The 14,725-nt window shown below is 38.8% G+C and overlaps 1 protein-coding gene across 1 annotated transcript in view; it reads left to right on the forward strand.

Annotated features, from left to right (window-relative positions):
* The first annotated feature begins 8,481 nt into the window (after positions 1–8,481).
* Positions 8,482–14,725, forward strand: part of gtf3c1 (general transcription factor IIIC subunit 1) — a 12,580-nt gene continuing 6,336 nt past the window's right edge. The window contains exons 1-7 of the mRNA XM_073841862.1: positions 8,482–8,794; positions 9,148–9,351; positions 9,425–9,601; positions 11,337–11,480; positions 11,613–11,709; positions 12,880–13,003; positions 13,084–13,260. Coding sequence (XP_073697963.1) covers positions 8,571–8,794; positions 9,148–9,351; positions 9,425–9,601; positions 11,337–11,480; positions 11,613–11,709; positions 12,880–13,003; positions 13,084–13,260 — 1,147 coding nt within the window. The 5' untranslated portion in view covers positions 8,482–8,570. The remainder of the gene's footprint in view (positions 8,795–9,147; positions 9,352–9,424; positions 9,602–11,336; positions 11,481–11,612; positions 11,710–12,879; positions 13,004–13,083; positions 13,261–14,725) is intronic.

The raw sequence follows: 14,725 nt of genomic DNA on the forward strand, positions 1-14,725 counted from the left end.
TACTGTAGTAGTTACTTGAAAAGAGTAATCTGTAATTATGTCAGAAGATCTGCAGCGGTTCGGTGTTTAATGAAGTTGAATCGGAGTCATTATGGTCAGAATGATGGTTATGAATGATCAATGATAATCATGCGAGTGTTTACAGTGAGTGTTAAATCTCAGGGTCTCTGCAGGTGTCTCTGGGTCAGTGTCGTGTTAAAGGTCACACCGTTGTGAAACAATAGCGATTAGCCGTGTCGCTCCCTGGAGATGAGGATTAGCCTTCACCGTGACCTTTCCTGATCGCAGGAGACGCAGCTCACAGCAGGAGAGACCAGTCACACACTGATGACCCATTAATTACAGAAAATAATATCTGCAGGAGCATTCATATCTTACAGGTGTTTCACGCTTCTGCAGTCTCACCTGTGTTTACTTACACATTGCTTTTCTGTAAAGTTTTATATATTTTTTTACCTCTCAAATAACCGTATTTCAGAAATAAAATGTACATAGAAGTGAGAGAAACCAAAACCTCACTTTGGAGAAATGGAGTTTATAAATGTAAAAATAGTTCGGCTGTCGGTGCCAATAGCCTTGTGGGCAGCGCGCCGATATACAGCGCCGTTGAGTCCCGAGTTCGAATCCCGACTCGTGGACCTTCCTGATCCCACTCCTATCTCTCTTCCACTTTGCTTCCTGGTTTGTCCTATTACAGTAAATGGCAACTTTTTTTAAAAAATGGTTTGGTGTGTTGGTTAGTTTATTTTGGACTAGCTGTATATAAAAAAAACACACGTGTGTGTGCGTATGCGTGCGCGTGCGCGTGTGTATGTGTGTGTGTCAGCTGAGGTCGGGCTCCTACAGTGTGTCAGATGGCGTGTGGTGTGACCTTTAGCATCCTCCTCCTCCTTGAGATGGACAGATTTCTATTAGATTAAATCTTGGTTTAACTTAGAGTCAAACCCAGCACAGCTTCATCCTGCATATCGATTAATTATGGGAAAGAACTAATACAAGAGTTAGAAACAGTACAACACCAGAGTACCTCAGCCTACATCCGCCACACTAACACCCTTCTGATTTATTATTGAGTTATGAAGATGAACAGGTTACTCTCTGCGTGCTTTTACGATATTCTCTCTCTATTAGGCTATATTGTGCGATATGATAGTGCAAAATGCTTTCAATAAGTACATAAATAGCAACAGTGAAATTAAAGTTAATAATATATATTTCAAACGAGTGAGAAACAAGATGAGCAGTGAAGATGATGGTGATGAAGATGAGGATGATTGACGTCTCTGGTGTTTCAGTGACAGCTCGAGACTCACAGCAGCTGCGCGCGACTCACACTCCAGTCAGGTAAAACATCTTCGTTTTACTACTCTAAGCTTTGTTAACATTTATTATTGTTATTTATATGGGTTAACCTTCAGGATATTTGTATTATTAGTCGAGAGGAAGCGTCATTTTTATTTTCTGTCTTGTGTTGAATAAAGTTCATCAAAGGCGCGGTCTCTGACAGACATTCACTGCAGTCATTCTGAAATGAGAAACATCCAAAGTTGAAGGTAAATAAGTGTTCTGCCTTAATAATGACTGTTTATTGGAGACGTTGTCGTATATTTAACTCTCAACCAAATTCGACTCAAACTGTTGTTTCTTATGATTAAATATTTTACAAAAATAGATTTCACACAGGAGTAATGACACATTTCACATCTCTCTAAATTTAAAAAAAAAACATTTGTGAATTTGTATGTATAATAAAATATAATAATATGTTTTACAAATAAACTGACTAAAAAATAAACAAAAGACCAATAATACAATAAAGATATAACCAATAATGAAAGCAAATATAATAAAACAAAAATGAATGAAAGAAATAACGAAACGAGATTTATGCTTGTTCTGAAATGTAAACTGTGTTTTAGCAATTATGGTTTATTTACATATACATCATATTTGTAATAATTTGCAGTGTTGGGGAAAGTTACTTTTATAAGTAATGCATTACTCCCGAATAAAGTGACTAATTACGTTACTTAGTTACTCGTTATGGAAAGTAATGCATGAAGTTACTTTTCTGTTACTATTTAAATCCAGGCAGGGCTTGCTTGTAATATAAAGTGCTGTTTTTGACAAATGTAAAAGCTCTTTTACCCAAAGTGAAATGAGTAAGCCTCAGGCTGAAGGAAAAGTAAATTCACATTTGTACAGAGGAACACAGGAAAAGAAAGTTCAACACTCTTCAGCAATTGAATTTTTTTTTTAGTTTATCTAAAGTAATTTGTGCTTTTTTAAGGTCAGCAGCAAAGACATTGGTTAATAAAACAGTATTAAATACAGAAAGAGGAGTAAATGCATTTTCTCATTCGTGACCGGGACCACAAAACGTGTTATAAGGGTGCATTTTTTAAAATCGAGATTTATACAACATCTGAAAGATGGTTAAATAAGCTTTCCATTGATGTATGGTTTGTTAGAATAGGACAATATTTGGTCAAGAAAAAATCTAGAATCTGAGGGTGCAAAACATCTAAATATTGAGAAAATCGCCTTTAAAGTTGTCCAGATGAAGATCTTAGCAATGCATATTACTAATCAAAAAATAAGTTTTAATATATTTACGGTAGCAAATGCATGTTTACACTGTGCACAATGACTTATTCCCGATTTCAGGAGAACTGTCAGCCAATAAATGGGAAAACAAAGTATTTTGTTTTCCCATTTAAAGTTATTTTTTTGAGAGTATTTCTTTGTAAATTAAAAAGTAATGCGTTACTGTACTAGTCACTTCTAAAAAATAAATCTGATTATGTAACTTGTGTTACTTGTAATGCATTACCCCAACTCTGATCATTTGTATATAGTGATATAATAATATTTTCATATGATTCAGTGTTCAGGAGTCTCAGATGACATCATGAGTTGCCATGGTGATGTGGGCGGGGACTTCAGCGAGGATGCCCCTCGTCCTCCAGTGCCGGGTGAGGAGGGCGGGCTCTTCTCCAGTAAGACTGCATCTCATTGGTCGGAGGCTCCGCCGGCCGCAGTGCGCCACTCCGATGTGGATCTGGGGTTCGAGCCTGAGGGCAGCGTGTCGCAGGACGGCCCGTACGAGCCCTGGGCCGAGACGCTGCTCACGCTGCTGGACGACCGTGATGGCACAGCCCTGTTCATGTGCTTCCTGCGGACGCTGGGCTGCTCGGCGCTGCTGGAGTTCTGGTTCGCCTGCAGCGGATTTCAGAAGGTTCCCGAGGACGTGACGGAGCGGCGGCTCAAACTGGCCAAAGCCATGTACCGCTGCTTCCTGTGTGACGGCGTCGTGTCCCGCAGGATCAGGGCTGAGACCAGGTGTGGCATACGGGACAACATTCAGCAGCTGCGGCTGGACTCCACCCTGTTTGCGCAGGCGCATGCGCAGGTGCAGGCGGTGTTACAGGACAGTCTATTCCCACTCTTCCTCCGCTCAGACATGTATCTGAAACACGCTCAGACTGCTGAACTGCCTCCTGGGACTCGGTTACCTGGATACCAGACCACGCCTTCTCAGGGGGAGGAGCTTGAGAAAGAGACCCTCCCTCCTCACAACCCAGCCAATCAGAAGCAAGCAGGTGATCAGGAGTCCAGGTAAGGTGCAGCGCCCACGCTCATCTGCAGTGAGATCGGGTGAGATGTAGGTGAGATGCATGGGGATGAACTGAGATTGTGTGAAATGCTGGTGAGATGAAGTGAGATTAGATGACCATTATGCTGTGGTCATATCCACTGATGTGTTTGTCTTCATCAGGCAGCGGCATCACGTGTGTCATGGACACCACCGAACACCAGAGAGAGACACGAGACACAAACACCTGCCACACACACCAGTGAGTGAAACTAATGTGTGAATTATTATCAAAAAATTAATTCAATTTTAAGAGCAGTGTTTGTGTTCAATATAGGCCCTGTTTATGAACAGGTGTGTGTGTGTGTGTGTGTGTGTGTGTGTGTGTGTGTGTGTGTGTGTGTGTGTGTGTGAGACAGGTAAAGATGACGCAACACACCTTTGCAGCTGAACTGATGAGACGTTTGCAGGAGCTGCAGACACAAACTCAAAGTCCAGCGCTGACACACACAGTCAGTAACTCAGAGCTCATCAAATGCATTTCTTTAAGAGATTTGTATTATGTTTCTGGAGTTATCATTTGAAGTTAGTAAAGAGTTATTGCACCAAAACTGTTTTCCAGGCAGTGTTTAATGAGATGATCATCACTTCTCTGACAGGAAGAAGAAACAGACACCAGCGCCACTACTGCATCCTCATCATGCTGTTCACTGAAGATGCCGGACATCAGCACACGGCTGGACACACGTGACGTCATGAAGAGTCCTCCGCACACACACCAGTCAGTGTTCATCTGCTGATCCACATTCACTCCAGATTAAAGCAACGGTTCAGACAGACATGAACATTAGAGGAAAACATGCGCATCCTCAAGACATCTGAGATCTAGAGGAGTTTGTTTGTTCATCAGATTAGTAGAAATGTGTCATTCCATCATTTGACCACCAATGGATCCTCTGTAGTGAATGGGTGCCGTCAGAATGAGAGTCCAAACAGCTGATGAAAGCATCACAATAATCCATAATCCACTCCAGTCCATCAGTTCACATCTTGACAAGACCAAAGCTTTAAAGTTTAGAGCTATTTTTGACTGTTGTAAACGGTGCTTGATCTGTGCAGATTTCTCTCCTGATTCAGGCCAGACCACTTTTTCACTGGAGGAAGCATTATTATAGATTATGGACTCGATGTATTTTAGCTAAAAATGTCTTAATGATGGATTTGTTTCAGCTTTTGTCTTCTCCAGATGTGAACTGATGGACTGGAGTGGTTTTGTGGATTATTGTGATGTTTTTATCAGCCGTTTGGACTCTCATTCTGACGGCACCCATTCACTGCAGAGGATCCACTGCTGTTCAAGATGTAGACGAGTTTGTTTCTCCATTAGATTTGTAGAAATGTGTCATTGTGAATGGGTGCCGTCAAAATGAGAGTCCAAACAGCTGATAAAAACATGACAGTAATCCACACAACAATTGCCATGTTTTAATCAGCTGTTTGGACTCTCATTCTGACGGCAACCATTCACATCCATTGGTGAAAAAGTGGTCTGGTCTGGATTTGGATGATGGATTTGTTGGACTGGAGAGGTTTTGTGGATTATTGTGATGTTTTTATCAGCTGTTTGGACTCTCATTCTGACGGCACCCATTCACTCCAGAGGATCCATTGGTGAGACAGTGATGGAGTGACACATTTCTCCATATCTTCTGCATGTTGTTGTGTGTGTGTCTCCGCAGGTGTGTGACGGTGGTGTATTGTTACGGTGGAGAGCTGATCCCGTACCGGACGTGTGTTCAGGGAGTCTCCGCTGTGACTCTGGGTCTCTTTAAGTCTCTGCTGACACACAAAGGGCTGTTCAGGTGAGACCTCCTCGTTCACATCAGTGGAGGAGTCAATGTTTCCTCTGGATGAGTATCTCTCTCATCTGTCTCTCATTCCAGCAGGTTTTTCTTCAAGAGAGCGAGCGCTGAGTTTGACTGCGGTGTGGTTTATGAGGAGATACGAGAGGATGATGTCGTCCTGCCCACGTTTGACCGGAAAATCATTGCCAGAGTGGAGAGAATGACAGAATAAATGAATCTATCACTTTAAAACACTTCAAGACAGTGACTGTATCTACAGTGCCTTGCAAAAGTATTCACACCCCTTCATTTTCACATTTAGTTTTGTTGCAGCATTATGTTAAACTGCTTTAAATGAGTTTTTCCCCACATCAGTTTACACTCCATACACCATAATAATGACAAAGCACAAACCAGATTTGCAAATGTTACAAATGTATTAAAAATCAAACACTGAAATAAGTAGATTGCATAAGTATTCATCCCCTTAACTCAGTCCATAGTTGAAGCAGCTTTACAGCCTCTGTTTTTGGGTCTGATGTGAGCATCTTTGCACATCTGCATTTGGCAATTATCTGCCATTCTTTGCCTCACCTTTTCACCTCTCCATCTCTGTCAGCTTGGACATTTTCTAGAGTCCTAGTTGTTCCAATCGTCTTCCATTATGGAGAATGCTTCTGTCAACCTTCAATGCAGCAGATTTGTTTCTGAACTCTTCTCTAGATCATCGCCTTAACGCAAGTCTGTCTCTGAGCTCTACAGGCAGTTATCTTGGTTTTTGCTCTGATCTGCATTTTCAGCTGTTAGACCTTTTCTGAGAGGTGTGTGTCTTTCTAAATCAGACTCATTCAAATGAATTTGCCACAGTTTAACTCCACTCCAAGTGTAGGAACATCTAGAAGCAATATGAATGCTCCTGAGATACATTTCCAGTGTCCCAGAAAGGGGTATGAATACTTATGCAACAGGATCTTTTCAGTTTTTTATTTCTAATAAACTTGCACATATGTTAAAAACCTTTTTTTTTTTGCTTTGCCATTATGGAGTAGGGAGTGTAGACTGATGTGGGAAAAAGTCATTTAAAGTTATTAACATAAGGCAGCAACATAACAAAATGTGAAAAAATTCGCAAGGCAGTGTAAACACAAGCGTTGTTCTGTACAAACTCTGTTTATGTGAATATGAGGCTGAGTTTAGAATCACAATGAAGAGTTTATTGTTTGCTGCTTTTGAATAAACAGACATTCATTTGTGTGCTTTTGAATGATCTGATGATTCTTCACCATAACACTCTACAGCTGTATTACAGTATTATCAATAACTGTTTCATAAAGAGAAAAAACCCTTGAAACGCAGTCACTATGATATTTTAGCCAAAACTTTTTTTATTTATATTAGTATATAGATACCTTTGTTTTTGCTGTCATAATGTTCTCATGCTCTTAAATTATAGAAATCACTTGCAGCTGATATTAAACACTCTCAGACATGATGTATTTTTAAATATTATGGTAAAACACATGTTTTTGTCTTTTTCGTTGAATAACTTTAAAACAACAACAAAAATTTGTTACTTCAAATAAAATAAACTTGAAGTGAAATAATAATAAATGTGACTCTGGACCTCAAAACCAACCATAAGGGTCATTTTTTTTTTAAATCAAGACTTATACATCATCTGAACACTGAATAAATCAGCCTTCCATTGATAGGACACTTTTACACACAAGCTCTGTTGCACTATATTGTTTACCTGGTTTGCACTCTCTACCATGTGCCCTTACTTGTATAGTGTATTTTTCATTTTATATATTATATGTTTATTTTGTATTTATTCATATTTCTTTTTAATTCCGCCTTTGTATTTAATGTTACTTTTTTGTGTTTAATGTAACTTGTATGCACCATGGGTCTGAGAGTAATGCAATTTCAATTCTCTGTCCTGTTCATGTGGCACAATTGACAATAAAGTTGACTTTGACTTTGACAATATTTGCAAAAAAATCGCCTTTAAAGTTGTCCAAATGAAGTTCTTAGCAATGCATATTACTAATCAAAAATTAAGTTTTGATAAATGTATGGTAGGAAATGTACAAAATATCTTCATGGAACTAGATCTTAATATCCTAATGTTTTTTGGCATAAAAGAAAAAAATCAACATTTTAACCCATACAATGTATTTTGGCTTTTGCTACTTAAGACTGGATTTGTGCTCCAGGGTCACAAATTACATAGGAAAAATTCTGATTTATTTTGTATATATATATATACATATATATATATATATATTGTTTCAGATAGTTGCGAAGGTAATCACTTTTATCATTTTATCATCCTTGAAAAAAACAACTAACACTAAGATAAAACTAATAAAAAGTAGGCTACATATGTATTAAAAAGACAACTAATAAAAAATGACAAAAACACACAACAGCAGTACTAAAACCTTATTAAAAATGTTAAAATGAGACCTAATTCAAAACATTAATACAGCCAACATGTCAATAACACTAAAATAACCATATTTTGATGCGTTTGTATTTTTGTATTTTTATTTTACTAACTTTCTAAAGTTAATTAGTAGTAGTATTGGTGAAACACAGGGGAGTTGCTAGACCTAAAGCTCTACTGGAGCACAGGCCCCCATTACTCGTTAATTCAGTTGTTGCATGTAGGTATAATGTCTTTATTTTGGGATTATCAACATAAATTATAACTCAAATTTGAGATTTTACTGGGGCACAGCATATTTTTACTGGGGCACGTGCCCCAGTAAAAAGGGTCTAGCAACACCCCTGGTGAAACACCATCCGTTTTCATTCAATGTCACTTTATTAGCTGTGAAATGTTTAATTTCAGAATGATAGTTTGTCAAATTATGACTGTGTTAACAAACAGGACGCTTTTATGTAAAGTTGACGGAATGAATGTATTTGTCGTCAAACGCGTTCAGTGTAGTGCGCTGTAGTTCCGGCGGCGTCCTGCAGGGGGCAGTGTTTCGGCGCTCAGCGGCAGCGGCTCACAGACAGACAGCGGAAGCAGCGGCGCGTTGAGTTCGGCGTGTGTTGTGTTCAGTCAGAGCTGCTGAGAGAGAGAAAGAGAGAGAGAGAGAGAGAGTTCAGTGACAGCGATGATGGACCCGCTGGACGCGGTTGTGGATGAAGTGGCGCTGGAGGGTCTGGACGGCATCAGTATTCAGACTCTCTGGTTGCGGCTCCGGAGTCGTCAGCCCGAGTTCGGTTTGAATCTGGATCCGCTCAGTCAGCAGTTCATCTGGAGCTGCTTGAGCCGAACCGCGGAGATCCGCTTCTACCTGCTGCCGGAGAACCGGAGAGACATCACCCTACACGACCGGTACCGCACTTTACTATAGTAAACACTCTCAGCACACTCTTACTATAGTACACACCAGTACACTAGACTCAGAAAGTAAACACTGAGGAGAACTCCTGCAGGAATTCATAAAAGTCTCGATTATCAATTATCAAAAAATTTAATTCACTTTTAAGAACAGTGTTTGTGTTCAATATAGGCCCTGTTTATGAACAGATGTGTGTGAAGTGAGCTCATGAATCTCAGTAAACAGGTGTGTGTGTGTGTGTGTGTGTGTGTGTGTGTGTGTGTGTGTGTGTGTGTGTGTGTGTGTGTGTGTGTGTATATATATGATTTAGTGTGTCTGCTGACCCTGCGGTTCTGTGTTGATCCAGGTTTGTGGAGGTGGACCGGAACACCGGTATCCATGAGATGCGTCAGGTCGATCCGCAGGAGGTGTATCCGGTGAGTGTGGTGACAGATGACCCCAGCGGTGTTCAGGGCTCCTGTGTGTTCTTCAGAGAGCGTGTGGACGTGAGCGATCAGATCCGGAGCGCTGATCTCAGAGCACTGCTGACGCTGGAGCAGGTCCAGACCCGGTGAGGAATGGACCAGACCAGACCAGACCAGACTCTGATTCTGCTGGAGCTGACTGTCTGTGTGTGTCTGCAGGTGGGGCGAGAGGCTGGTGATGGTGGCGTCTCAGGAGCTGCGCTACCGCGCTCTGATCGGACCCGAGGGAAACCCGGAGCTCAAGCTGCCCGATCTGTGCTACTGCATCCTGGAGAGACTGGGCCGCGCGCGCTGGCAGGGGGAACTACAGCGGGACCTGCACACGCGCATCTTCAGGTGATACACACACACTCCGCTGATGGAGCTCACTGACGATACTGGAGATTTAGACCCCTGGAGGAGTTATGTGCAAAATAAACTAATGTGGCACGGAAATTAAATAATACTTCATTCATAAAATAATAACAAAACATTTAAATAAATAAATAATGAATTAGTAAATTGTGACCCTTGAGCACAAAACCAGTCTGAAGTATCATGGGTATATTTGTAGAATAGCTAAAAACACATTGTAGGGGCAAAATGATCAAAATAATTTTGTTCTTTTATGCCAAAAATCATTATTATATTAAGTAAAAATCATGTTCTTTAAAGGTATTTTGTAAATTTCCTACCGTAAATATATCAAAACCTAATTTTTAATTAGTAATATGCATTGCTAAGAACTTCATCTGGACAACTTTAAAGGCGATTTTCTCAATGTTTAGATTTTTTGTGCACCCTCAGATTCCAGACTATCAAATAGTTGCATCTCAGCCAAATATTGTTCAATCCTAATAAACCATACATCAATGGAAAGATTATTTATTCAAGAATGTCCGATGATGTATAAATCATAAAAACATCAGAAAAATTTCAATGAAAAAAAAAAGTGCCCTTGGTTTTGTGGTCCAGGGTCACATTTATTTCTGTTATTTTTTATTAATAATAATATAATTTTTTTTATTTAAAAATTTTTTTTACAAATTTGTTATTTTCTATTATTTAATATTTATAATAATATGTAAGGGATAATGTACAGGCAGCCGGTAGTTCACACTGAAGGGGCTTATTTCTGCGATAACTACCGGCTGCCTGTACATTATCCCGCTTATTACACGGCTACTTGCCACATAAGGAAAAAAACTGGACATGAATATGAATTTGAAACCTTTTATTGGCATATTTGTTTTAAATTAACATTTTTATCCTTCCGCGAAACGATATAGTACCACGTGACTAACATTCAAACTATGTACGTTAGTAAGACAATTTAAATAGATTAATGTCCAAATTTTCCATTGTTAATTGTGGTTGTCCAGTGTTTGTCACAAGATGGCGCCAAACGGTAATCTTTGTTGGCACGGAGGGATTTTAAACATACAAGTAGTACCGGCTATGCGTTATTACTTTGGAGCGGTGATTATTTGAAAAGAACGAACCTGCAAATGTCTCAACTGACCAATCAGAATCAAGCATTCCAAAGAGCCGTGTAATAAGTTTTTTTAATTATTACTGTTATTAAAAGTATAATTTGAAAAGGAGTTAACAAGGAATTATAAATATTATTATTTACATTTTTATTTTTTTTGCAGAACTTAATATGACTGAAAATAATTAATAATTTGAACTTGATGAAAATAATAAACAGATTTGTACTTGGTTTTGTAATGCTGTTATAGTGTTTTTGACAAAGAAGTTAAAAGAACACCAATAAAAAGTAAACACAGCAGCAGCAGTAGGCCACACTCAGTAATCTGGTAAACCATATTGTCTCTCAGTCCAGCTAACATTCATTTGACACATAGTACACAGTGAATGTGACATTTATCAGCCAAACAAATGAACATATCAACTAATACTGGTAATTTCAAAAGGCATAAATCAGCTGATTCTAAATAGTAAATAGTGTAAATAGCCACTGACATAAATGTATTTTGAGAGCTAGTAAGCAGTGTACACTGGAGTTCTATTCTGAACACAACCGGATGTGGAGGTCATGTGATGATATGGGTGTGCTGTGATTGGTCAGAATGGACGCAGGTAAGATGCATTACCTGAGGAGGAAGCTGGACAGGAACGGGTTGATCACGCTGCAGTCACATGTGGCTCGACTGCCGTCTGGAGCTCAACAACACTCACTACTGCTGCTGCTCACGCGCTTCCATGTGGACAGGTGAACACACACACTATAACACACACTATAACACACACACACACACACACACACACACACACACTATAACACACACACACACTGATGTTACAGACTGACTTGCTGATCTCTGTCCATCCGTGTGTCTGTCAGGAGGAGTAAGTACGATATCCTGATGGAGTCCACGTCTAACATCCTGTCTGAGCTGCCTGACAAGACCGGCATCATGATGAAGATCCGTGAGCAGCTGGTGAGGGAGTCTCTCAGTATCGCCACACACACCAAACTACATACGACATTTAGTCAAGACAGACTTTAAGTTGGCTTGAGAAAGCCTGATCAAAAAACTTAAAAAGTATGAAACGTTGAAAAAAAGTTTAAAGCAGTTTTAAAAGCTTAATGTTAGATAGATAAAAAGATAGATAACAAGTTATTAACGTGAATAGCATGTTGTTAGCATGTTTACAGTATGATTAACATGTTCCTAGCATGAGGTTAGCATATTTCTAGCATGATTACCATGTTACTAGCATGTTGCTAGCATGATTAGCATGTTTCCAGCGTGATTAACATGTTACTAGCATGTTGTTAGCACATTTCTAACACGATTAGCATGTTACTAGCATGTTGTTAACACGTTACTAGCATGTTGGTAGCATAATTAGCAAGTTATTAGAATGTTGTTAACGTGATTAACATGTTGGTAGCATGTTTATAGCATAGTTAGCATATGTCATCAGTATGTTGTTAGCATGTTTATAGCATAATTAGCATGTCATTAGCATGTTATTAGCATGTTTATAGCATAATTAGCATGTCATCAGTATGTTGTTCGCATGTTTATAGCATAATTAGCATGTCATTAGCATGTTATTAGCATGTTTATAGCATAATTAGCATGTCATTTGTATGTTGTTAGCATGTTTATAGCATAATTAGCATTTCATTAGCATGTTATTAGCATGTTTATAGCATAATTAGCATGTCATTTGTATGTTGTTAGCATGTTTATAGCATAATTAGCATGTCATTAGTATGTTGTTAGCATGATTAACATGTTTATAGCATAGTTAACATGTCATTAGCATGTTGTTAGCATAATTAGCATGTTGGTAACATGTTTCATGCATGATTAGTGTGTCACTAGCATGAGTTATTAGTATGTATTTAGCATGATTAGCAAGTTTCTAGCACGAATAGCAAGTTACTGGCATAATTAGCATATTATTAGCATAGATAGATGATAGATATGAGATGAGATGAATGGATTAGAAATATAGCTCATAGAAGGGAAGTTTGAATAGTATTTGAGTGTGAAGCCAGTGTAATCCCAGTGAGTGTGATGTTGAGTTGTGATTGCAGCTGTTGTCCGTGATGTTGTTGTTAACGTGAGAGCTGTTGTTGTTGTTGTGGTGTGCAGCGTGTGAGCGAGCGCACGTTCAAGCGCGTCTATCAGTACATGACCGCCGCTAAGATGGTGAGCGTGGTGAGGATCCCTCTGAAGGAGCTGGACCCCGGCGGAGGACCCTTCAAAACACTGCGAGGTCAGAGGTCACAGAGTAACTCGTCTGATTGGAGCAGGAGCAGCGCTGTGAACTGATGGGCTCGTCTGATTGGTTATTAGGCACCGACGTGTTCGTGCGCTGTCTGAAGCTGCTGAAGCCCTACGGACAGAAGGAGGCGGAGGAGGACGAGGACGACGAGAACAATGATGAAGACGGAGACGTGTCCGGCAAGAGGAGCGTCCTCGCGGAGCCACGCATCATCGAGCGTGACATGCTCACACAGGCCTACGACATCGGTCAGACCACCTGAACATTACTCACACTCACCTAACGACATACTACAACCTTCAGTCACACCAACTACTATAACTAATATGACAGCTGTAGCATTATAGATAACTATAACAGTGATGATAGATATAATCATAATTATGATGGTAACTATGTTAATAAAAATAGCTATAATGTTAACATAACGGTAACATTAACGTTAATATCTGTAACGATAACTATAATATTAACGGTAACAGCTGGAACGTTAACGATAACATCTGTAACGATAACTATAACGTTAACGATAACATCTGTAACGATAACTATAACGTTAACGGTAACATCTGTAACGATAACTATAATGTTAACGGTAACAGCTGGAACGATAACTATAACGTTAACGGTAACATCTGTAACGATAACTATAATGTTAACGGTAACATCTGGAACGATAACTATAACGTTAACGGTAACATCTGTAACGATAACTATAATGTTAACGGTAACATCTGTAACGATAACTATAATGTTAACGGTAACATCTGTAACGATAACTATAACGTTAACGGTAACATCTGTAACGATAACTATAATGTTAACGGTAACATCTGTAACGATAACTATAATGTTAACGGTAACATCTGTAACGATAACTATAATGTTAACGATAACATCTGGAACGTTAACTATAATGTTAACGGTAACAGCTGGAACGATAACTATAATGTTAACGTTAACATCTGTAACGATAACTATAATGTTAACGATAACATCTGGAACGATAACTATAATGTTAACGATAACAGCTGGAACGATAACTATAATCTTAACGGTAACAGCTGGAACGATAACTATAATGTTAACGATAACATCTGTAACGATAACTATAATGTTAACGATAACAGCTGTAACGATAACTATAATGTTAACGATAACAGCTGGAACGATAACTATAATGTTAACGTTAACATCTGTAACGATAACTATAATGTTAACGTTAACATCTGGAACGATAACTATAATGTTAACGGTAACAGCTGGAACGATAACTATAATGTTAACGATAACAGCTGGAACGATAACTATAATGTTAACGGTAACAGCTGGAACGATAACTATAATGTTAACGATAACATCTGTAACGATAACTATAATGTTAACGATAACATCTGTAACGATAACTATAATGTTAACGATAACATCTGGAACGATAACTATAATGTTAACGATAACATCTGTAACGATAACTATAATGTTAACGGTAACATCTGTAACGATAACTATAATGTTAACGTTAACATCTGTAACGATAACTATAATGTTAACGATAACATCTGTAACGATAACTATAATGTTAACGGTAACATCTGTAACGATAACTATAATGTTAACGGTAACATCTGTAACGATAACTATAATGTTAACGATAACATCTGTAACGATAACTATAATGTTAACGATAACATCTGTAACGATAACTATAATGTT

Source organism: Garra rufa, chromosome 6 (assembly GCF_049309525.1).
Source record: "Garra rufa chromosome 6, GarRuf1.0, whole genome shotgun sequence".
In the NCBI taxonomy this organism is placed as follows: Eukaryota; Metazoa; Chordata; class Actinopteri; order Cypriniformes; family Cyprinidae; genus Garra; species Garra rufa.